The 25,799-nt window shown below is 47.4% G+C and overlaps 2 protein-coding genes across 2 annotated transcripts; one reads left to right on the top strand and one right to left on the bottom strand.

Moving 5' to 3' along the window:
- The first annotated feature begins 1,909 nt into the window (after window positions 1–1,909).
- TRMT61B (tRNA methyltransferase 61B) lies at window positions 1,910–12,708 on the top strand. Its single transcript, XM_066595104.1, has 7 exons — window positions 1,910–3,329; window positions 4,205–4,307; window positions 5,876–6,066; window positions 6,142–6,233; window positions 7,688–7,902; window positions 12,085–12,168; window positions 12,533–12,708. Exons 1-7 carry the CDS (start codon window positions 2,448–2,450, stop codon window positions 12,598–12,600), a joined length of 1,635 nt encoding a protein of 544 aa, XP_066451201.1. The 5' UTR covers window positions 1,910–2,447; the 3' UTR covers window positions 12,601–12,708.
- On the bottom strand, window positions 12,597–25,693 carry SPDYA (speedy/RINGO cell cycle regulator family member A). Its single transcript, XM_066595105.1, has 6 exons — window positions 25,498–25,693; window positions 22,356–22,414; window positions 21,052–21,137; window positions 18,175–18,346; window positions 14,978–15,281; window positions 12,597–12,822 (listed from the first exon to the last, which is right to left on the bottom strand). Exons 1-6 carry the CDS (start codon window positions 25,691–25,693, stop codon window positions 12,740–12,742), a joined length of 900 nt encoding a protein of 299 aa, XP_066451202.1. The 3' UTR covers window positions 12,597–12,739.
- Window positions 25,694–25,799: the final 106 nt, after the last annotated feature.

Genomic DNA, 25,799 nt, shown 5'->3' with positions numbered 1-25,799 from the left:
GCTGTATTTATGTACCAAGTTTGCTTCTGATGCGTTATGTTATGAGCTTGGTTCTGGTGCTGTATTTATGTATTGATGTTGGTTCTGGTGCTGTATTTATGTTCCAAGTTTGCTTCTGGTGCGTTATGTTATGAGCTTGGTTCTGGTACTGTATTTATGTATTGATGTTGGTTCTGGTGCTGTATTTATGTACCAAGTTTGCTTCTGGTGCGTTATGTTATGAGCTTGGTTCTGGTGCTGTATTTATACATTGATGTTGGTTCTGGTACTGTATTTATGTATTGATGTTGGTTCTGGTGCTGTATTTATGTACCAAGTTTGCTTCTGGTGCGTTATGTTATGAGCTTGGTTCTGGTGCTGTATTTATGTATTGATGTGGGTTCTGGTGCTGTATTTATGTTCTGAGTTTAGTTCTGGTGCCGTACTTATGTTATGAACTGTTGTACTATTAAGAATTACAATCAGATTTCTTAGCAGTTAATTTAGGGATAATTGTCTGCGGCGCGCTACATTGTGGGCATTTCACATGCATAATTTAATCCCCCACATAGGGAACGTGTGAAGTTGTAAAGTTGGGAGGCGTGCTGTCACACAAGAGTAAGGGCTCCTGCACACAGGCACATTTGATTTGCAGAATTTGGGGCCAGCGGCTGCCCCCAGATTCCACAGCAAATACCGCCCATAGCCTCCTATGGAGACCCACTTGTGGCAGAGAAATCGCAGCATGCTCCATTCTGTACGGTTTTTCGCACCAATGGCTTTCATTGAAGTTAATGGAAGCCCTCCTTCCCGCGGTCCTTCCAGAAGGGTCGCAGGACCCACGTCATCGCCTAGCGACTGTATGGCTCTATCTGTTCTGCGCTGTATCATCGCCTAGCGACCGTGTGGCTCTATCTGTTCTGCGCATGCATGCCGGCTGGTGATCCTGCAGTACAGAAAAAGAAGAATCCGGACAGAGGAGCGGGGTTGCATATTAACACTAACCGCTTAGGTTAAGCAGCGCTGCTGATTAGAGCCACCTGATTGGCTCTTCGGCACCACGTGACTACACAGCGTGCACGCGGATTGCCTTCAGCAGCCGTGCACTACACACTACAGTTAAGCAGCACGGGGTTAGGTTTAGGGTTACGGTTAGGTGTAGGATTAGTTTGAGGGTTTAGGGTTAGGTTTAGGGTTGGGGTTTAGGGTTAGGTTTAGCTAACCGTAACCCTAAACCTAACCCCGTGCTGCTTAAAGGGGTTGTCCCGCGCCGAAACGGGTTTTGTTTTTTTTCAATAGCCCCCCCGTTCGGCGCGAGACAAACCTGATGCAGGGGTTTAAAAAAAAACAAAACGTATAGTACTTACCCGAATCCCCGCGCTCCGGTGACTTCTTACTTACCTTACCAAGATGGCCGCCGGGATCTTCACCCACGATGCACCGCGGGTCTTCTCCCATGGTGCACCGTGGGCTCTGTGCGTTCCATTGCCGATTCCAGCCTCCTGATTGGCTGGAATCGGCACACGTGACGGGGCGGAGCTACGAGGAGCAGCTCTCCGGCACGAGCGGCCCCATTCACAAGGGAGAAGACCGGACTGCGCAAGCGCGTCTAATCGGGCGATTAGACGCTGAAATTAGACGGCACCATGGAGACGAGGACGCCAGCAACGGAACAGGTAAGTGAATAACTTCTGTATGGCTCATAATTAATGCACGATGTACATTACAAAGTGCATTAATATGGCCATACAGAAGTGTATAACCCCACTTGCTGCCGCGGGACAATCCCTTTAAGTGTAGTGTGTAGTGCACGGCTGCTGAAGGCAATGCGCGTGCACGCTGTGTAGTCACGTGGTGCCGAAGAGCCAATCTGGTGGCTCTAATCAGCAGCGCTGCTTAACCTAAGCAGTTAGTGTTAATATGCAGCGGGGTCACCGGCCGGGCGCAGGGCCGGATGCTGCTTGGTGTGCAGAGGGCCTAAGGATCGTTCAGTGAATGGAGGGGGATCGTTCAGTGAATTGAGGGGGGTCGGTCAGTGAATGGAGGGGGATCGTTCCAGCCGACGGCCCCCATTTGCAGTAAACAGGCCGTCGTTCATAGATGACTCTTTACACGGCCGATCGTTGTACGATTTCTATGCATGCCTAAACCGATCAACGAACGATTAGCGAATTCTGGTCGGCCGCCCATTCGCAGGCAGCGTTTACACTGAACCATTTTCTTCCAGCTTGGCACAGCTACCAATAACGGAGTAATAACCGCCCTGTGTGACCTGCGGGATCTGCGGGCTGCTTATATTCTCCATCCCCTGCTGCTTTATAGGGTCCTGTAATCCATCAGTCCGCAGCGCCCCTGGTGGCACATGGGGAGGACTGCTGCTTCCCCACGTGCGTGCTCTGCTTCCTGTCGCCGGCTGATGACGTGCTGATCGCCGGTCCCGGGGCTTGGGGGGTTTGCAGCCCCCCGGGATGTCGGCGCTCCGTCCAGGTAGACGGTTCTGCTTTGTAGCGCTCTGGTGTCGGACGCCCCCTGCCGGACGTGCGAGGAATCTGCGGATCCCGGAGCAGCTGCAACATTGTATCAAGTATTGTAACTCACAGCAAGGAGATGGAGGAGGGGGGCGGCCTGAAGCCCCCACATTCACCCCCAGCGCCCTGGGCATAAAGAGGAGGAGGTCTCTGTCTCCGTTAGACAGATTAAGGGGTCTCATCCCCCCGGAGTGCATCTCACAGGAGCTCAGAGATCTGCAAGGCTCAGAACTCTCATCGTCCCACCAGGACCACCTCAGCCCGTCATCGTCCCACCAGGACCACCTCAGCCCGTCATCGTCCCACCAGGACCACCTCAGCCCGTCATCGTCCCACCAGGACCACCTCAGCCCGTCATCGTCCCACCAGGACCACCGCAGCCCCCCATCGTCCCACCAGGACCACCTCAGCCCCCCATCGTCCCACCAGGACCACCTCAGCCACCCATCGTCCCAGCAGGAAAGCACAGCCCCTGGCAGCCCTGAGCCGCTTCCTTCTGCGTCCCTCCAACAGAACAATGTCTCCCCCAATCTGCGCAGCCCCCCAGAATCGCCATCGCTGGTCGCCCCATTCCAGCCCGGAGATCTGCTGATCGCAGAGTACAAGAAGCGATACTACACCATGTTCAGGAAGATGTTCATCCTGAAGAACTCTGGGAAACTGGTCACCACCTGGGGGGCCATCGACTACAAGGCGCTGCTGGGCAGACTGCCCGGCGAGAGAGTCAGGATGTCCAGCGGGCAACAGCTGTTGGTGAAGAGACCCTCGCTGGATGAATACGTCCTGCACATGAGGCGGGGGCCCACCATCTCCTATCCAAAGGTTTGCACCTGACCCGCTTCTAACCATCGGGGGCTTTATTTATATGGTGGTCAGTTAGGGCGATGAGCTGCGGAATATGAGACCCCCGGATTTCATGCCAAAATGCCCCAGCAATGAATAGTAAGGTGGAAGGTGACATGCAGACGAGCGCAAAAGCCGCGCAAATATGAACACGAGCGATGCTGCCAGGTAAAAAATGACGGCATGTCCAATTTTTTCCGTGTCCACCGGCCATTGTTTTAATGGGACAGTCAAATGCATCGCCCGCCGTGTGATGCGCACGTAAGCACGATGCGGTGATTCCCAATGAAACACGTGCGATCCTCTGATACGCCGGACGAACGCAATTTCTCTGAAGAGATACAAGGCGTTTTTGCATGAAAGCGCACATCCACGGGTAAAACGCACGTTGGCAAATGCGATATCCGGCGAGTTTCTCGACACCATATCGCGCTCGCTTGTGTGAATGTAGCCTCGGTGAAGGGGGTTTAAAAGGGTTGTACCAGAATTACAAGTCCTCTCCCCATCCACAGGGGAATAACTTAAAGATCTGTGGGGGTCTCGCCGCTGAGACCAACGCTGATATCAAAAACATGGGTCCCGTATCCCCCGTCCTCATTGTAGGGTTACCGCTGATCAGTGGGGGTCCCAGGCAGTTGACCCCCAGTGATCTGATATTGATGACCCTAACCTGAGACTAGGTCTCAGTATCTGAGTCCTGGAAACCCCCTTTGAGTGAGCGGGGCTGTATGGGTGAGCCGCAACCCCTTAATACCCATTACTCCCTGCGCCCCAGTGAATGGGTTATACCGCCACATAGTCATACATTACCTGCCGGAGTGTCTCTGTAACGCTGACTGTACTGTCACCTCCAGGACGCGGCCACCATGTTGCTGATGATGGATGTGAACCCTGGGGATGTGATTCTAGAGGCGGGATCGGGTTCTGGAGCGCTGAGTCTCTTCTTGTCACGTGCGGGTAGGTATGATATTACTTACAGTCTAATATGAGAGGAACGCGGCGTAAAAATAACGCGACTTTGCGGAAATGTTGGCGATTTCTGAGATCTCGTGGATTGTGAATGGCTCAGTTAATCTTCAGCGTAAGGCCGACTCCACGTGGCTTCATGTGCCTTGTGTTCGAGCGGCTCGGGCGACCTCGCGTTAGACCGCGCATGGACACTCATCGGCGCACTGTCCGATCTCCACAGACCCTGCGTGTTGCTCTCCGGACAGGCAGCAACTACTTTTTACATGGACCAGTCGTTCGTCTGACTTGCCTCGTGGGCTGTAATGCTGTCCACTGAATGCACGGAGCCTGGAAATCCAGCCGTGTGATTGGCCGGAGACTTCCCATCATGAGGCAGCTTAAACCTCTGGCCTCAGGCGGCACCCTGCAGCTTCAAAGAGGGGGTGGCATTATAGCTCCTGCTTCCTTAACCCTTTGAAGACCTGACATTTTTGGGTTTATCTTCTTTCATTTTTTTTTTTTTGTTTCTGTCGATCGGAGAAGATCTGGGAGGAGTCATCATTGCTGCGATCTCTTTGACATGTTCCCAAGCGGTTTGTGCATATGCACCAAAACCACACTAAGGGCTCCCACCCACTGGCGTTTTTTTCTCCACTGCGCTGCGAGAGTAAGTGAAAACTCTCGCAGAGCAGTGTGAGAAAATTGCTGGGCTATCGCTGCGACATTGCCAGTCTTTTCAATGGGGCCAGCGGCAGCAGCGCTAGCCCCATTGAAAAGATATGGAGAATGCCGCGGACTTCTGCCACAGCTGTGGCAGAAGTCCGTGGCATAAGTCCGTGGGATGCTATCCCATTGCTTTCCATTGAAAGCGGTGGTTTCTGACAAGCCCCGCAGAATGATTATCGGTGAAGGGCTTGAAATGTAAGCCCTTCGCCGATAATCATCAAAAAAGTGGTTAAAAAAATAAATAAGTTACTCACCTCTCCTGCTGTCAGCCGCGTCCTCCGGCTGGCTCCCCGGCACTGCTACTGAGCTCTTTCAGCAGACGGGGATTTAAAAATCCCCGCCTCCTGAAAGGGCTGTGCGGATTGGCTGAGGGCTCAGCCAATAGCAGCTAGTGCTTAGCTATTGGCTGAGCACACAGCCAATGGCAGATAGCTCTTAGCTATTCATTCATCGTTGCCGCTCGCAGTTTTCTCACACCAAAGATAAAAGGAGCCTCTATTGTTAAAAACGCATAATCGCAAGTTTGTGCGCTGTGATGCGATAAAATGAAGGCTCCACAGGAAAACATGGGTGATAAAAATTACAAAACGCGATCGGACATTCCGCGATTTTAAAATCTTGAATGAGTGAAAACCTCTCAGATATCAATGAAACCATTGAAAAGCACGGGTTTCACTAGTTTTATCGCCATTGTTCGGGCCCCCTTACTGCATCGGTCCGTGCTGCTAGTATTCTGGCTGCCTATATCTTGCCTATAGATGTATATGGTAGTTTGTGTTCCTCTTTGGGGTGACCCCGCCAATAACCTGTGACACCACTGTACACATCGTTCCGTTTTGCGTCCTTTCCAGTGGGGCCGGAGGGATGTATCCACAGCGTTGAAGTCCGTTCTGACCACCACTATGCATCCAGGAAGAACTTCTTAACATGGAAGTCGGCGTGGGAAATTGGAAGCGGGCGACGCTGGCCGGATAATGTGAATTTCATCAACAAGGACGTGCTGGACGCCATGTCTGACCTCAAGGCTGTGGCGTTTGATGCAGTGAGTAACATTCGGGCCTCCTGCGGTGTCGCCCGTTACCGGCTCGTCTTCAGTCCCGTGTTTCTTGTCTTACAGGTGGCTTTGGATATGTTGAACCCACAAGTGGTGCTGCCAGGGATAGTCCGAAATCTGAAGCAGGGGGCTGTATGTGCCGTGTATGTAGTTAAGTAAGTGGCCAGCTCAGATAACCCACCGCAATACCGAAGGCCGGTTTCACTTCAGTGTATGCGCTCTCCCATAATGCTTCACTTGTGGGTCTACTGACCCAAACTTAGAACATCGTAGACTTCTATGGTGCTCCAAGTTCGGGTCAGTCAGACGCCTTTTCTTTCCCGATGCAATAGTGACAGGAGGCTGGTGCGGTTGCACGGATTAACCCCTTTATGACCAGGAGTCTTTTGAGCTTTCATATACGGAGCAAAACTTCACCTTTTTGCAAAACGACATTCTTAAGGATTTTTTTCGTGTTTTAGGGCGAGCACCCACTGGCGTTTGCGTTTTCCGCGGGAAAAAAACGCAGCGTTTTCGCCGCGTTTCCCGCGATTTTTTCGCGGCGTTTTTCGCGGCGTTTTCGCGGCTTTTCCATTAATTTCCATTGACTTTCATGGGTGCATTAGGAGAAAAATAAGGACACATATGCAACTGACAGTTCCTATGTTAAAAACGCAAACGCAACGCAAAAAAAACGCCAGTGGACAGGAACACATGTTATCTCTATGCCTGTGCAGGAAAAACGCAAAACGCAGGTAAAAAAACGCCAGTGGGTGCTCGCCCTTAGTCTGCACTAAAATGTTTTTCACCTTTTTGCAGGACAGGTGGAGGTTTCAGTATATCTCCCCTTCCCGATGTTCAGCTGCCATTGTGTGGAGTGGACTCAGGAGCCGAGCCTACCACATACTTGGCAGCAGTCGACTTTCTTTAACAGCCGATGCCTGCTTGCAATAGCCGCAACCCGCGATAACCCTGAGCGCTGCTGTCGGTTCTGACAGCAGCATTTGAATGTCTCAGTCAGGATTGAGATGTCCCAAATGGCCTCCCTGTGATGAATTTATGGGGTGCTGTTCGGGTGTCATGGCAGCCCGGGAACTTCTGAAGGCCTCCAGGGCTGCCTTAATTGCCTATGAAGAGGTTTGTGGCCTGTGGCAGGGCTTAATAGAACGTTGGTCAGAATATAATGTAATGCAGTACCATAGCGTTGTAGTATACTGTATAAGTGGCGAAACGAATCGATGGACTAGAACAAAGTAAAAACTAGTAAAATAAAGATTTTAATTACTTCAAAAAATAAAAATGTAAAAAAAAACAAAACCTTTTCTGGGTTGTCAGACCAAAATTTTTTTTAAAAAGGCAGCACTATATCCATAACAGTCCAACTTATTAAAATATCGCATTACTCATCCCGCATGCAGTGCTAGATCGGGCCTTTTTGGTAGCACCAGCCTCACCACAAAGTTCAACGTAAACTGAACAAAAAGTCACATGCATCTCAAAAAACAAAACCCATCAACAAAAAAATAGTTCTGGGAGTTGGAAGACGGCGACAGGAAGTAGACTTTGTATCAAGCAGTACTACATAAACGATGTACAGTAGATGCTACAAACCCCTCTTTATCTCCTCTAGTATCACGCAGGTGATCGATCTTTTGGAGGGTATTCGCTCTTGTCAACTTCCCCTAATCTGTGAGAAGGTTATGGAGGTCAGCGTTACCAACTGGCTGGTGGCCCCCGTGCTACGCAAGGACGGCAGAATCTCCAAGAGGGTGACACCACAGTGCAACGTGACTGCTGAAGGCCAAACACAAGATCAGTCCGATGATGATGATGGTCAGACAGAGGGTAAGATGAATCAAGTCTGCATTAGGGCGTCATCACACAGGTCCATGTAATTGCACTATTTGTTGGGCTGCAGTTGCCTCGCAGTTATCAGGCGGCCGCTAGTACTTGTGTAATAGGACTTCAAGGTATGGAAATCTCCCAGCTAGAATTAGAAGGGGCGCAGAGTTCAGGGGCCTCTTAGGTGAGCCGATTCGTCATGCTTCGCTCGTGCAGACCGGCAGATACATCGTTGGCTCGTTCAAACAAGAAATACTTCGGAATCGTTCAGTCTTTGCTGCATAAGTGATGAGAGCGCCTGAACGAGCGCTGGGTAAACCGCATGATAAGTGAACGAGCCGGCCATGGTTCTTATGTCTGCATAAAACGAAGGACGAGTGAAAAGCAAACCATCCTCGTCGGCCGGTCGCTCCCGTTTAGGCTGGACAATTATCACTTTCGCTCGTTTGAACGATTTTTTTTTTTTTTTAAATCGTTCCGTCTAAAAGCACCCTCAGTGAAGTGCTGCGGGGTCTGTTATTCCAGCGGTCGGTGAGGGTCCTTCCAAGTTTAGGATATCTCTAATACAGAGAGAACTACATTGATTGTAGCTACTGCTGGGTAAATACTCCCAGGAGGCATTGCTGTGAGCCACCCAGGCATCTGCATAGGAAATACACTAACGGCAGAGGAGTATGTGGCTGGATGGCCCTTCACAGGCTTCCACTGCAGCCTGAAGAGGATGGCTGGGGTTCTCCTTTTTTGACTGATGACCTGTCCCCTCATCCAGTCACATCTTGTCCTGAGCAGGAAGTGTAAGCGCAGCGCTCCCATTGATGTCCGTCCTGCTGCACTGACAGCAGGTGGGACAATCATCTGATGGATGGGGATCCCTAGCGGTGGACCCCTGTCCATACAACTACCGCGTTTCCCCAAAAATAAGACACGCTCTTATATTTTTGCCCCCAAAAAGGCACAGTGTCTTATTTTTGGGGGTGTCCTAATACTCACCTAGCAGGCGGCGTCTGGGTCCCTCTCGCTGGGCTGCGGCGCTCCAGCAGTCTTCCGTGTAGTTCTCAGTGCTGAGAGAGCATTCTCTTCCTGGTAACAGGGCTTGACTACCCCGCTTCCAGCAAGAGATTGCTGTGATTGGATCATGAGTGCCGGGGGAGGGCTTATATTTCCATGTCATGATGCCATGACCATCAGTTAAAAAAACACAGAATTCCCCTTCAATGGCGGTTTTTGAGACAGTTGGATTGCGGTAGATGTAGAATGTCGGCTGAGCTGCAATACCAGACATGTTACATATAAAGGAGGTTTTGCTCACCTACCCTCTTCCCGCGATACTCCGATTAGTACGGCATGTTTCATTAGGATCCAGCTTCCCTGCCCAGTCCTGGCAGCCTTGTATACACAAATCCTCGGGGATAATGCTGGTCTGACGTGACAAATCCAATTGCCTGTATTTCAGTGTGCCATATTAACAGATAAAACATAAGGACGACGCGTTTCTACTCCTTCACGGAGTCTCGGCCGCCTTTCCACAATACCGGTTTCTGTTTCCTCTTATATACATACATAATTAAAAACAAGCGGTGTGCAATCAAAAAAGTTTTATAAAGCTGCTGAAACTCCTTTTATAAAGATCTTAAACTTGATATAATGAATTTATATAACAATGAGTGAGAACCCGTTCGTTCTAATTTTTTAGAATGGTGAATAATGCACATACTGAGTTTCCCTGAAAATAAGACACTGTCTTATATTATTTTTTTGCCCCAAAATGGGCACAGTGTCTTATTTGGGGGGGGGGGGCTTAAACTCACCTGGTTCGCGGTGTCCCAAAGCCTCCCGATGGTCTTTGGCGGCGCTGCGGTAAGCTGCGTCCTCGTCTCACAGCGGAGCTTCTGCTGGTGACGGGGCTTTGAATACCCCGCCTCCAGCAAAGCAAGCGCTGTGATTGGCTAATTGAGTGCCGGCAGCCAATCACAGCTGGCGCTCGATGCGCCAATCACAGCCATTCAGTGAATGATATCTGCTGTGAGACGAGGAGGACGCAGCTTACTGCAACGCCGCCGAAGACCATCGGGACGCAGGTAAGTATTGTGGTGTTTTTTTTGGGGGGGGGGGGGGGGGTTGCCACCTGAGCTAAGTCCTATTTTTGGGGGAGGCCTTATGTTTTAAGCCTCCCCCGAAAGCCCAATAGGTCTTACTATTGGGGTAGGACCTATTTTCAGGGAAACGCAGTATGTTCTTATAAAACTGTTTTGATCATTGGTATTATATTCATGTACATTTGCATTTTATAATATCGCAGGTTTTTGCATATATTCTGTGTAGTTTTTTTTGTTGTCAAATTCTTTAAACTTGAACTCCTAACTAGGGAGAATACATGCAGTCAGAAGTAATATGCAGTCTACTGGGCCATAAGGGGTTAATAGATGTACACCGCCTGTGTTTAGTTAAAGGGGTTCTGACACGAATAATGTTTTTGTGCGTTAACAGCCATTGTTCCTGCTCTGCCTAATGGACCCAGGGAACCCACGATTTTTGGCTGTTAAAGCATAAAAAGATAATGCTTACCTTTGTGTTCTGTTGTTGTTGTCGTCATCAGGGGGTCATCTTCCAGCAGGCTTCTTCTTCCTCTGACGAGCCAAGGATGGGCCGCCCCCCCCCCCCCCCCCCCCTCTCCGGGATCGCGCGCATGCACAGTGAAGAGATGCCCTCTGACAGGAGTCAGGACAGGCCGCGCCTGCGCTGTGCACGTGCAAAATCTCGGAGTTCAGCCAGGACGGACGGGCTGCCCACAGCAAGCACTGCTTGTGACGTGCTTGCTGTGGGCGGCCCGTCCGTTCACCTCGGAAGTGGCTGACGCCTGGAGTAGAGCAGGAAGCTGTCATTTTGACCGCTCCTGCTCTGCTTCTAGAAGCCACAGAAGATGATGCCGGATGGAGGGGACATGCCTGGCGATCGGTCCTGGCCAGGCAAGGTGAGCAATTTTTTTTTTTTTTTTTCATGTCAGAACCCCTTTAAGTATATATTATAAGAGGAAACGGAAACCGGTATTGTTGAAAGGCGGCCGAGACTCCGTGAAGGAGTAGAAACGCCTCCTTATGTTTTATCTGTTAATATGGCACACTGAAATAACGGCAATTGGATTTTTCACGGGAGACCAGCATTCTCCCCGAGAATTTGTGAATACCAGACAGTCTATGGAGACGAGCGGCACTGTTTCTGCCAAAAACAGACCCTTTCACTGCCAGGACAATTTTCATGCTTTTTACCAATACAAATAGAACTCAAATGATAACATTATTGAAATCAAACCATACCCCCCGTAGACGGACGTCTTCTGAATGCAGACACCTGGCGCTACCCGGCATGTTACAATCATGTTGTGCCTTCATGCAATTTTGCATCCTAGTGCAACACTTTATAAAAGATGCAGACGAATACCGCGAAGTCGGCAGTGTGCAGACCTACTAAATACAAAGGTATCAGATGTGCAGAGTTCATGCAGATCACGTACGTCAGCGTTCCCCAACTCCAGTCCTCAGCGCCCCCAACAGGTCATGTTTTCAGGATATCCTATAGTAAGAACACCTTTGGCGATGTCTGAGGCCCCTACGATAATTACATCACCAGTGCAACACTGAGGAAATCCTGAAAACATGACCTGTTGGGGGTCCTTGAGGACTGGGGTTGAGAAACGCTGACTTGCGTCACATATCATGACATGCGTACCAAGAATGAATAGACCAAAAATCTCCAGGATGCGGATGCCAACAGCCGTTCATGAAGGTGATGAATGTTGGGTGCAGAGAGTGATTGGACTAGGAATTTCACACTCATTATAGTATGAATAACCCCCTTAAATGTGGCACTTGGGCTACACAAGATCATAGTAGGCCGCTGTCACATTGCAATGTAGCAGTAGTAATGGCGGTCACATGACAACCTGCGTGTTAACGTGGCCCAACAAGAAATCCATCAAACTTGGATTTCCTGCACTTGTTGGGTTGCAGCATCATATAGAGGGAGAATGATGATTGTGATTAGTAAAAGTGATAAGCCCACAATATCGCTGAATGCCGTACAGGGGGGAGAGGTCACAGTAACATCTGAAAGCGAAGACTCTGTGGCAGTGAAAGGGTTACATTAGTTACTACAGAACGGTGACTTGATATTTCATTTTTTTTCTAGAGGACGATTCTGTGATCGGCTCTCGGCCGTTTGGACAGCTGCCTTATATTGCACGGCCGTTGCCTTGGCAGGTAGGACATACAGGTAAGTACAGCTCTTTGTTTAGGGGAGCTTCAGAGGAATGTTCTGGTTGTTACGGACATTATTACACGGGGTATAGACTGCTGAGGTGCCAGATAGTGTCTCTTATATATACTTACCTCCTCTGATCCGCAAGGTATCCGCAGTGCAGAGAATGTCTACGAACATTCACATACAGTGTATCCATATGTGACATTTATTGCAGTCCTCCTCTTTGGGTTAAGCAGTTTCATAATCTAGTTTGCAAAATAATTGCATAGCGTTAATAATGGGAGAAACCAGTAATTTGTTTAATAATTTTTTTCAGCGTTCCGGCACCGGCTTGTTCTAAAATTGCAATTAATCAAATGTTCATTTTGCTTTGCAGCTTTTCTTGTGCAGCTGCGGAAATGTAAAGCAACAGCAGAAGCTACAGAACGAGGAGCCCCCAGATGACGCCAAGGACTTTACAGATAATTTAAACCAATCCGTGTATAAATTACATTGTGTTAAATACTATTTTTCTAGAACATTCAACTTCCTGGAATAAAACAGTTATAAATATTTGAGGCTTCTGAGTTTAGAAGTGACGACGTTAATCCTCGTTGCTTATGAACCAATCCACGGACTTGTCTTCGCACCACACGCATTGCCTCGTCTTGCCGTTTCCTTGCTTATCTGAATTAGGCAGAAGCAGAAAAAGTTTTTCCTAATTGACACGTGCAGGTTGGGTGGAAATCATTAAGCAGTTTATACGGCCCCATGACCAGGCAAGAGAATTCATCTGCCCGATTATAGGCCTGTGACCACAGTCGGCCAACAAATGACTAGATGCTCATCTGTCAGCTGATTGTGTCTTTTATGGATACTTTAATATGCTGCTCATAGACTTGTAAACACAGAGATGTGCAGCCAATGAGTGATAGCTGTATGGGAATGAACAATCGTTTTAAAGGGGTTGTAGCACAATTACAGGTTCTCCCCTATCAACAGGATATCCACAGGATAGGGGATAACTTGCTGATTGGTGGAAGTCTCACGGCTGAGACCCCCATGAATCTTTAGAACAGGGGTCCGGTGTCCCCCATCCTCACTGTAGGGGGTGCATTGAGACTGAATGGAGCGCTACTCTCGCAATCGCACTAGTGTGTCATTCACTGTCAGTGGGACTGCGGAGATACCCGAGCGGCACCTGCTAAGGTATGTCAGTCAGCCCCATTTTGAAGTGAATGGAGCGCTGTCCGCACTTGCGCTGCATTCACAGTGATGTCACTGAGGGGAAGAAATGACCATCACAATGACAGGCAGAGGGGAACACAAGAGTTCCATTCTCAAGACTGGTAGGGATCTCAGCTGCGAGACCCCCGCCCATCAACAAGTTATGAATAACTTGTAATTGTGATACAACCCCATTAATGATCGGTTGTCCCCATACCTGGGATCTTCTGTTGTGTGTAAACACGTGCTGATGGATAGGCTTTGTTGAGTGGTGTTCATTACTATGTGCCAATTGTCAACCTATACAAAAGGAACCTAACGGAAGAGTTGAATTAGGTTTAGTCAGATGCTGATATTACTGAGCGCAGGGAGAGAGCTGTCAATCAGCATCTGGGAGGAGAAGGAAGGGGGAGTGTGCAAATAGGAATATGCGGGAGCTTCACTGGACTCTTCTCTAGTCCAGCCCTGTTTCATAAGTAGTATTTGAAAAAACACTACGCCGATCGGTATAAGTAGCTGAAATTGGTGTTTCTGTCTCTATACTGTGTTGCCTGAAGCTCGGGCCACTTAGGGGACTTGATCAGTTCTCTTTAACAGCAGCTTCAGACTGGCTCATGCACAAATACACTTGCTAATACGGAGTGTATTCGCGCAAGTGATTTTGTATTTATTTTTTTGATGTGTGGTGCAGAGTGTTAAGGCAGCAGTATGCTGTTCTTATACTCTCGTTCATGACCTGAAGGTTGTGGGTTCAAGCCGGCTCAAGGTTGACTCAGCCTTCCATCCTTCCGAGGTCGGTAAAATGAGTAGCCAGCTTGGTGGTGGTGGGGGAATAAATAAATAAATCTGAAAGCGCTGTGGAATAAGTTGGCGCTATACAAATAAGTCCCCCTCTTCCCATATTCAAACTTCAAGCTATTGCTCGCAAGTTTGAAAAAAAACAGCAGGAAGATAGGTCCTCCACTATCTTTTCCCTAATATTAATGCACAAGAATCCCCTAGTGAAAACGAAACTATTGAAATTAGTGGTTTCATTTTTGTCTCGTTTTGTGGTCGTGATTTTCACACCCACAAAATGGGACAAAATGACGGTCATGTGTTGAAGCCCTGATGCTGTTTTTTTAATTCAAATCCAGAAGTGGATCCAGCAGGAAGAGAGGTAGAGGTCCTTTGTTTCCCATCATTTAGCAATCCACTCCTTTTCCTAAAAAAAAAAAAAAATATGCACCAAAAACTGCATGTGTGATTTCCCTCTGAGGCCCCATTCAGACGACCGTATGCAACATTTTGCATCAGTATTTGTAAAACACGAAGTTGGTCCAAAATATGGAAGAGGTGCAAATCTTTCCATTATACTTTTTCCGCAGGTTCCTGATTTTTGGCTCACAAATACAGATGCAAAATACTGACCATAATCCTGTCTCATGAGCGCCCCCTAGGCTGGCTTTTCCCAATGTTTTTAATGGAGTTTTTTTTCAGTTTTTTTTTAGGCGGGTCCTCTGTTGCCAGATCCTACTCTGAGGTCTTAATAATGTATATTGGAAAATCGCATAACTTTTTCACTAAACAACGGATAAGTGTTATTTGCATAAAGTATAAAACAAAGTGTACAAACCTCGGTTGTAGTGATAAAGCTGCGGAGGATCAATCAGCATTGTGTTCCCGGGTGACTCCGGAGTATTGTGTGGCGCTCTCTCCCCTCTCTCAGGTAATGTGCTGTCAGATGAAGCCGATGAAGAGTCATATAGGCCCAGACCTAGGTAGCGTCCACTCTTGCCACAGAGGATGCAGGTTTGTGGTGTGGCACAGGGTCCACGGGGGATACTAAACTCATCACCGCTGTAGTTTCTCAGTGCTCCGCTGTGCTGTTCGGATCGTTCACGCTGCCAGATGTAGTGTGTCGGTGCTACTGCCATGACCTGCAGGTAAAGCACTGTTTATTCTACTGCTACAAATATCTGTAAATCATACTTGAAGACCTGAATCATTTTCACCACAACATTTGGGGCTTATTCACATGATCTTGTGCAACTTCGGTCCTTGAAAAACAGACCGATTTTATCCCCTTAATGACGCGGCCTATTTTGCTCCTAAGGGCGAAACTATTTTTGGGGGGATTTTCATCTCCACTTTTCGGAAGCCATAGCTCTTATATTTTTCTATCGACATGGCCGTATGAAGGCTTGGTTTCTGTGTGGCGAGCTGTAGTATTTATAGGTTTTTTGTGTTTTTTTTGATACATATAATGTATTGTATAACTTTTAATTTTTATTTTTTTGGAGGGCAGGGAGAAAAAAACATCAATTTTCTCATTTTGTCTTTTTTTTTTTACAGCGTTAATCATGCAGCATTAAGGACAGGATACATTTTTCTTGCGAGTTGTTATAATTATGACCATAACAAAATATTTTTTATATTTATATATTTTATTTATTATGAGGATACATTGCAGTACATATATACTGCAATGTATTATCATTTCTTATAGTGATCCCAGGTCTCAGCAGATCCGGGCGTGATTGTTTGGCATCCCGTAGCCATGGCAACCCATCGGCCCACTGCGATTACATGGCAGAAGACTAGAGATGAGCGAGTATACTCGCTAAGGCACATTACTCGAGCGAGTAGTGCCTTAGCCGAGTATCTCCCCGCTCGTCTCTAAAGATTCGGGGGCCGGCGCAGGTGACAGGTGGGTTGCGGGGGGAGGGAGAGAGGGAGAGAGAGATCTCCCCTCCGTTCCTCCCCGCTGCTCCCCGCCAGCCCCCGAATCTTTAGAGACGAGCAGGGAGATACTCGGCTAAGGCACTACTAGCTCGAGTAATGTGCCTTAGCAAGTATACTCGCTCATCTCTACAGAAGACCGATTACGTCACAATGGAGCGCCTCTATGAACACTTTACATGCCACAATTAAGGGGTTAACAGCAGGGATCAGTGTTCTCACCGATCCCTGCTGTTTCAGTGGGAAGCCAGTTGCGTCATCCATAGGACGTAAGTTTATATCCATTCACAGTAAACCCTTCCCAGCCAGGACATACATTTACGTCCTGGAATAGTAAGGTAATAGTAATCTTTGTATATGTCCGTTTTTTTACTTCTGTTGCTTACTGCGTCATTTAGTTATTTATTTATTTTTTTGAGCACAATAAAAATCAGAAGAAGAGCCAATATTTTTCTCTAACATTGCTTAGCAATAATCCATAAAAAACAGAGCACCCACGGATGCCCTCCATGGGCACTATTTTTTTGTTGTTGTTGTTTTATTTCACATGGCGGAGGATTGCAGAGTGTTTCCCATTGTTTTCAATGCTTTGCCGACCCCATTGAAAACAACAGGTGATGAGATGCGAGGGTACGGCCAAAGATGGGACCTTTTTTTTTTTCACATTGCATCATGTTGCGGGATAAAAAGCTCATGTATATGACCCTATTCAAAAGGATGCTGTTTATATTCGTGCAACGCACAAATGTCGCACGAGATTCTTGACCGTGTGAAACCGGCCTAAGGCACACAAGTGAATTTGAAGTCTACGTGCTGTCTGAGTCTCCAACTGACTAGTCTCAAACAGCACAAAGCCTTAAGTACACATCAGTTTTTCACACATAGATCACGTGAAAAAAAAAAGTCAGCGAGCGCTATTTTTATCTATGAGTATTGGCCGACCCGAGTATAAGCCGAGACAGTAAGTTTCCCCACAAAAAACTGGGAAAACTTATTGACTCGAGTATAACTATACTCGGGTATATACTAGGTTAAAAAAAAAACCCTCCATACTCACCTCCCAGCCGGCGTCGGTGTCTGTGCGACAAGCTGCTTCAATTCTCCCCGCTGTCATCCCCCGCCGTCCTCTCTGCTTGGCTCTGTCAGTGCTGTGTAAGTAAACGCTGTGATGGGATTGAGCGCCAGCCAATCACAGCTGGCGCTCGATCCAATCACAGCGCTCACTTACACAGCACTGACGGCAGGGGATTTGAAAGCCGAGCAGGGAGAATTCTTTAGCGACTGGATTAGCTGTGAATGATCGAGCACCGGCTGTGATTGGCCGGCGCTTGATCCAATCACAGCTCTTACTTACACAGCGCTGACGGCGGGGAATAACAGAGCCGAGCAAAGGGGACCGCGGGGGATGACAGCGGAGAGAATTCTAGCAGCCTGCCGCCAGAGACACAGACGCCGGCTGGGAGGCGAGTATGGAGTTTTTTCTTTTTAAGCATTCTCTGACTCGAGTATAAGCCAAGGGGGCTTTTTCAGCACAAAAAAATGTGCTGAAAACTAGGCTTATACTCGAGTATATACAGTAATTTGCGGATGAGACTTGCCTATTCAAGTCAATAGGCATGTAAAATTCATTGAAAAGGGTGAAATCAGGTAATGTATGTACACAGTGACTCCACCAGCAGAATAGTGAGTGCAGCTCTGGAGTATAATATAGGATGTAACTCAGGAGCAGTACAGGATAAGTAATGTATGTACACAGTGACTCCACCAGCAGAATAGTGAGTGCAGCTCTGGAGTAAAATACAGGATGTAACTCGGGATCAGGCATAAGTAATGTATGTACACAGTGACTCCACCAGCACAATAGTGAGTGCAGCTCTGGAGTATAATACAGGATAAGTAATGTATGTACCCAGTGACTCCACCAGCAGAATAGTGAGTGCAGCTCTGGAGTATAATACAGTACATAACTCGGGATCAGGGATAAGTTATGTATTTACAATTCAGCCTAAATAACAAATTTTCATTTTGACTGATCTATCAAAACAGTATACACTGCAGTTTTATGGAAAGTTTTGTAGAGTAGTAACTCGCCTCATCACAGCACCGTCGGCTCACAGCTGCCCTGTAATTTACTCTAGACCATAAATGATCTTTTGATGTCAGAAAACCTATGAAGAGGTTGCGCCAATTTTCTCCTAAAGCCCACGGGAAGATTTCATACTTGGCTTCTTCGTAATCCTCTTCCATTGTATTTGCTAGATATCTGTAAAGTAAACACAGTCTGTAAGTGTTTCTGGGAATAATGGGAATAATTTTCGTTTGCAGAGCGAACAAGCTGGTGACATCATCAACCGCTCGTTCGCGCTCCAGCAGCCTGTTTAGACAGGCAGATCATCGTTGAGAATCGTTTACTTCTCGTTCAGGGTTTCACATTCCTATGTATACATTGTGTGGGAAGTGTTTAAACGCGACTAGAAGTGAACGAGCCAGCAATGATTTTTATGCCGGCTGAAACTGAACAACGAATGAAAGGCGAATGATTCTCATTCATTAGCTCGTATTTAGACTGAACAATTACCTTTCACTTTTGCTTGTTTGAACGAGTTTTAGAATCGTAATTATAATCGTTTAGTCTAAATGCTCCTTTAGAAACTGCTCAATTTTTCAGCAACATAAGGGTGCATTCCCACGAACGTATATCAGCTTGGTTTTCACGCCGAGCCGATATACGTCGTCCTCATGTGAGGGGGGGGGATTGGGGGGGGAGGATGGAAGAGCCAGGAGCAGGAACTGAGCTCCCGCCCCCTCTCTGCCTCCTCTCCGCCCCTCTGCACTATTTGCAATGGGGAGAGGCGGGGCGGGGCTGATTATTGGAACTTAGCCCCGCCCCATCCCACCTCCTTTCATTGTAAATAGTGCAGAGGGGCGGAGAGGAGGCAGAGAGGGGGCGGGAACTCAGTTCCTGCTCCTGGCTCTTCCATCCTCCCCCCCACCCCCCCTGCAGATGAGGACAACGTATATCGGCTCGCGTGAAAACCGAGCCGATATACGTTCGTGTGAATGCAGCCCACAGCTGCTAAGTCCTATTAAAGACATTCATAGGATAAAGGGGGTTCCCAGGCTTATTACATTGATGACCTATCAGGATAGGTCTTCAATATCAGACGGACGTCTGGCACCCCGCCAATCAGCTGTTGTGAAGGAGCCCAGGCACATCAGAAGCCAAAAACTGTGCAGTGGCCAGGAATGGGAATACAGCATTGTCCTATTAACTTCAGGGGCATTCGGGATCGCTGGGGGTCACAGCAAATGGGCCCCCGGCGATAAAATAAGTGTCAGGCTCAGTGATAAATGTTTGGTGACTAGCTCCATTTTAAGCTCCATATTTCTGTCAGTGGTTTTTTTGTGCTTTTCGTGCAGATTTTCAGCTTTGTTGTAATTGGTGCTTTTCTATTATTGCAGATGCAAATACAGAAGTAAAATATGGCTCTATTATGTGCTAATGCCCACGTCCGGAGTTACTCCGCATCTAACCGCAGCTATTAGGTTCTATTGAACTTAATAGCTCAATGTTCATGCTGCGGAATTCCGCAGCGTGAAATAACCCGCGGCGTGTCCTATTTGCTGTTGGAATACGGGCGGCCAGCTACCTTCCATTGTAGTCAATGGAAGTCGGCTGTCATGCTATACTTCTGCTGTAGCACAGCGGAAGTATAGCATGAATACGCGCCCTGCCGGCTGCATCATATGACACTGCCGGCGCGTCATGTGCTGTACTGCACATGCGCACCGGTGCATCATGCAGGAGCTGCACAGCAGATCCAGAGGTTAGTATGGGGTCTTTGGGGAAGGGGGCGCCATGACAGACTCCGCTGCGGTATTCGGCTTGCGGAGCCCATCATGGCCGTGGACATGAGCCCTAAATCCCTTAACAATTTCCCTATACGTCTTTTTACGGTGGCTATTAATGGGCTTAAGGGTGCCTACCGCGATTTTGCGGTAAATTGCGATTTTGCGTGATCGCGATTTTAGCATTACAAGTCCCATAGACCTCTTCAGAAAAAAAAATGCTGCGAATTTCGCAGGGAAAAAAAAACTCCAGTGGGTAGGCACCCTAATTCTGATGCAATTGCCTTTTTACAGCGGCTGCATCAAAAGCCTGGCATGAGGAGTGGGTGTGCAGGTATTGGATAACAGCCTGGTACCTGCTCAAACAGCCGGGACCAGAGAAGCCTCCACTCCCCGCTGTTTAAGGCCCAATACACATGGGCAGATTGTAGTTGCGGAATCCGCGGTGGGCGCCTGTCAGCGGATTCCGCAGCAATGTCTGACCATAGTATGAAATGTAAAATAATTTTTTCTTTCTGGAGGAAGAATCGCAGCAGGCTCTATTTTCGTGCGGGACTTGCACGGACAGCTTCCATTGCAGTCAATGGAAGCCGTCTGACCCACGGCGATTCTGAATTGTCAATTTCGAAATTGCTGCAAATCTGTGTCATCGCCAGTGCAGTATTCTCTGCACATGTGCACCGGCTGGCACAGCTGCAGTACAGAGGAGAAAATATCCGGAGAGGTACGCGGGGGTCACTGGCCGGCACCAGTCCGGATTCCGCTGTGTTGTTACTGGGCTTTTAGTGCAGCATCTATTTCAATGGGGATGCATTGCATTTAAAAACACTGAACCGCCAAAAATGGAACATACAGCACTCGAAAAACACAGCCTTAGAAATGCCACATTTGAACCCTAGTCTGAGAAGCCCCATTGAAAACTATGAAGGCTTTTGCAGGGTTCAAGTTCTCTGCCGGCTGTTGCACTACTCCCGTCCTCCCCTATTTGGGTTCTGGTGATGTGCTGCTGGTAAGCCTTTTTTCAATACTAAGAATAGACGGGACCTCACTGAACAGAACCTTATTTTTTCTTTAGTTTAACTCTAAGATGAACACAGTGTAACGATCAGATTTACTCACAAAGCAACAAAGAAATTGGCTCTGGTGTACTCCTCCAAATTATATCCAGCTCTCTTGAAATAAACGAAGGCCATCGCTAACAGGTACTGTGCAAAGAGAGAAATACAGAGGTGAGATCTGATCACAAAGAACACTTGTTTATCAAAGGGGTTTTCCTTCAAGGAGATTGAACAACATCTGTAAAACTGCTCCGCTCCGGACCCAAAGCAGCGTCAGAAGTGCAGGACGGCTCCGCGGAGATGGAAGTGGCTCTGCCGAAATACTCAACACACACATCAATACTTATTGCAGGAAAATCCTTCTAAAACTATGCAGTTATACACTAAACGGCCCTTTATTAGACCCCCAGCCCTCTCACGATTGGCGCTTCCCTGCATGGATCTTCTCCCCGTGACCCCGGAGCGCAGCATAAAATCACGTGACAAGTTTTCCGTGGATCAGTTTCAGTGTGAATCCACATTAAATGGGAAAATCCAGCGATCGGAGCGACTTCCAACGAGGCCGGTCATCGGTGCTGGACTAGCCGGGGGCTTACTGGCAAGCAACGATGGGAATAAAACGCTCGGAATGGCATTAAAATGCCTGATCGTGGCAGCTGTCTTCTTTTCCCAGTGTTGTATGTAGGATAACTCCCTCAACCTTCTTTTTTCCAGCTGCCATAGAAGTCTATGGGAGCTTGCTGCGTAACACAGCGAAAGATAGGTCAGGATCTGCCTTTTCACAGGCTGTATAAAATATACGCGTGAAAGTTATCGCATATGTCCTATTTTTTCACGCAAGATTATTTTACACAAAAATACGTTTGTCTGAATGAAGTAATTGAAGTCCAATCCTTCGTATGATCACGTTGTAGGTGCATTTGTTTTACGTGCCGAAATACCTGCGTAAATACGGTTGTGTGAATAAGCCCTGAGGCTGTTGCATGTTCTTCCTGGAAGCAATGCTCACTTGCTGCCATGATCTCACGAAGCTGTGTCCACACTTTGTGTTTTTGTGGTGCGTATCAAAATGCATAAAAAACTGCATGCTTAGTTAAAAACAGCATGTGTTTTTTATGCAGGTTTTTTTTGCAGCAGTTCAGAAATTCACAAAGTGCAAACCAGTAAGTATGACTGCAGCTTTACCGCACCACTGGGGGGGCAAGGAGGAATCGTAAAGGTAAGTATGTGGCAAAGATTTTTATTTTGGCATTTTTAGACTATTGAGATGCACATTAACCCCTTGAACACCCCTCATATTCATCATATCCACACGAATGTCCACAAGGAATATTCGCTACTTACACACCACGAATCCGGTTTTACCTTATCTGCTATTTTGCAACAACAATCCATCCACAAGAAATCTTGAATCAAATCATCATCTGGAATAAAAATGTTCAAAAAACACTTGTAAATGAAAGCGAACACTGAATTAAATGCTTCCTGTGTTTTCTTTAAAAAGGATAAAATATAGCTTTTCAGGATCTTATAACATTACAGTTCTGGATTCCGGCAGGTTTCAGACAAGAATAAAGAAGACTGCATCACAATTTTTGAAATCTGTTGACCCATGGTAAGTAATGTGAGCAGAGCCTTAGTATGAATTGCCGCACTTAAATGTCTCTTTTAGAACAAGACTTGTGAATAGAGATGAGCGAACGTACTCGGTAAGGGCGATTTCGCAATCGAGCACCGCGATTTTCGAGTACTTCACTACTCGGGTGAAAAGTACTCGGGTGCGCTGTGGGGTGGGGGGTTGCAGAGGGGAGTGGGGGGTAGCAGCGGGGAACAGGGGGGAGCCCTCTCTCTCTCCCTCTCCCCCCCCACTCCCCGCTGCAACCCCCCGCTCACCCACAGCGCACCCGAGTACTTTTCACCCGAGTAGTGAAGTACTCGAAAATCGCGGTGCTCGACTGCGAAATCGCCCTTACCGAGTACGTTCGCTCATCTCTACTTGTGAACGCTTACATGTAATGTCACCAATGAAAGCGTTCACATGTACGGTTTTTAGAAGCACTAAAAAATTGCACCTGCAAAAGATAGGACATGCCAGTGCGAATACACCCGCTCACGCGATTTTTCTACACACGCTGCCGGTTTTTTATTGTTTTGTCTTTTTGCACAGCTATTCATGAATTTTAAAAAAAAATAATCGCTTGTCTGACCGAGGCCTTCGGATCCTTGTACATGGGACAACTGTCGTCCCAGCGGTAATTGTTCCTCTGCTTCCATAGATGAACGACTGTCTGTTTAAACGGGACGATCTTCAGTTTCTCTGGGCAAAAAAAATCAAATGATGAACGTACGATGAACCAAGGAGTTATTGTTCGTCGTTCGGTCGCCGGGAATGTTTACACTGACCCATTATCGTTCTATGTAACAGGGCCCTTAGGCTGTTGTAAAGCCTCACCATGACAGCACTTTACCGGTAAACATAGCTGCCCCTCTTCCCCCCCAAAAAAGAAAAAGGGCCTCTGCTTTTAAGGGAGGCCTCACACGAGCGTAACCAGAAAAATACACGTTGTAGCGCAATGTTTTTGCACCGTGAAGGAGTCTGTTTTGCGCGAGTGCCTGTGCAAGTACTGTGTGTGTTTGCGCAGGCTGGTTCACATGTGCAGGGGAATCACCCCACCCTGATTTAACCCCTTGAGTGGCACGCCCGGAAAATTTCCGGGGCCGAGCTCCACTGCTCATAGCGATACTGCCCGGAAGATTTCCGGGCTATGTATCACTATGGGAGCTGCAGAGCACAATGCCACAAGCTGTGACAGTGTGCTCTGCCTGCACAGACCCACACAGAGCAGTGCAAGGGCTTTGAAAAACCAGCAGAAGATATTGCCGACATGTCGGCAATGTCCTGCTTTGTTTACAGGTTGCCATAGAGACCATCGGCTTGTCAGAAGCAAGCCGATGGTCTCTGTGGCAGGGAGAGCTAGTTGTTAGCTGTCAGAGGACAGCTAGGTACTAGCTCTTACAGCAGAGATCAGAGAAAACCTCCAATCTCTGCTGTGTTAACCCTTTACATGCTGCAGTCTATGTGACTGCAGCATGTAAAGGGTTGTCACTGCAGCATGTAAAGGGCTGTCACCATCGGACCCCTGGAATGTGATCAGGGGTCCTGATGGGTCCCTGTGGAAGTCCCCTATAGGGACAAAAAAAAATAAAAAAAAAATAAAAAAATTAAAAAAAAAAGTAAAAAAATAATTAAAAAAATTAAAAAAACACTTGTCTCCCTTTACTTTGTAAAAAATCAAAAATACAATCACACATGTGGTATCCATGCGTTGTAATGACCCAGAGAAGGAAGTTAATACATTATTTAACCCCTTAATGACATGGCCCCTTTTTTTCTTTTTTCCCCATTTCTTTTTTTCCTCCCCCCTGTTTAAAAAATCACAACTTGTCCCGCAAAAAACAAGCCCTTATATGGCCATGTCAATGGAAAAATGAAAAAGTTATGGCTCTTGAGACGCAACTGCAAAACTAGTTGAAATTCAATGATTAGACCATTTTAAAAAACCTGCCCTGGTGGGCACGACAGGGTGATAGGAAACCTGCCACTCAAGGGGTTAAATGGCTATTAAGACAAATAAGGTGCCGGTGTTCACAGGTACGTACAGCGTACATATGTGCACGTTTGCGCATCCTCATAGACTCCAATGGGGACTTCTGGTGTGCAAATACGCACTAAAATAGAGCATGCTGCATAATATGAGAGAAGCCATTGCAACCAATGGCTTCTATTCTCTGCGTATTACGTGCGCAAATACGCTTGTGTGAAGCCGCCCAAAGGGCTCGTTTACATCGGCGTTGGGGTTTTCTATCTCATTTCCATCTGTCTGTTCAGTTTTTAAGTAGAAAAGCAAAATTAAACATTTCCTTATTTCCCCTTTTGATTTTATGGGGTAATGGAGATTTCAATGGGTTTAAAAAAATCCCAGAATGTCCTATTTTGATCCCAGTTACAGACTAAAATTGTCCGTTAAAGTCACTGGGATCGTGTAAATGGGCGGTGATTATGTATGAAGGCAGGAGAAATCAATGGGGCCTTCTTGGATTTTCTTTTTGCCCAACATGAAAAACGCAATAAATATGCGTATAAAAAAAGACCCAAAACGCAGTGAATATGCTCAGTTATGGTCTGTGAAAACGCTGCGTATTTCACGGACCGAAACTGCAGACGCCCGTGTGAAGGAGCCCTTAGGAGGCTAGGACTTTGGGCGACGGCCTCACGTATGAGCCTAAGGCTTCCGGTATCCTTGTTGTTCGGCTCTGTGGACGGCCAAACGATGGGAATATCTACACAGATGTGAACGGGACCAACGCCCCGCAGAATACGGGACCAACGCCCCGCAGAATACGGGACCAACGCCCCGCAGAATGTATTCATTATCCCTCTACAACGATTGGCCCAAGTGAAGAAAAGGAGTGTTTTAATAACTGAGACTGAAACTCGGTCACCTACCAAATAACTTGAAGTAAGTTGCCATCTCCTGCCGTCGGATGGTCAGACACAGTTTAGGCGCACGGTCGGCGGACGCATTCCTCTTATAAAGCGAACGCTTCAGCCTGAACTTGCTCTGTTGGCGAGATCTGGAGCCGGATTTCATGTGAAGCGGGGCGGTCTTGGGCGTCTGATAACAAGCGTGGTTGTTCTTCATACTGTCGGATCATAAAGCAGGAGAGATGAGCAACTATGGATACACGCTCAGTACTGCCCCCGCAGGTCCTTACACACATTTACTAACCTCTTTACATTAATTTAGA

The sequence above is a fragment of the Eleutherodactylus coqui genome, chromosome 3 (genome assembly GCF_035609145.1).
Source record: "Eleutherodactylus coqui strain aEleCoq1 chromosome 3, aEleCoq1.hap1, whole genome shotgun sequence".
NCBI classification, from domain to species: Eukaryota; Metazoa; Chordata; class Amphibia; order Anura; family Eleutherodactylidae; genus Eleutherodactylus; species Eleutherodactylus coqui.
This window is presented reverse-complemented; position numbering and strand designations above follow the sequence as displayed.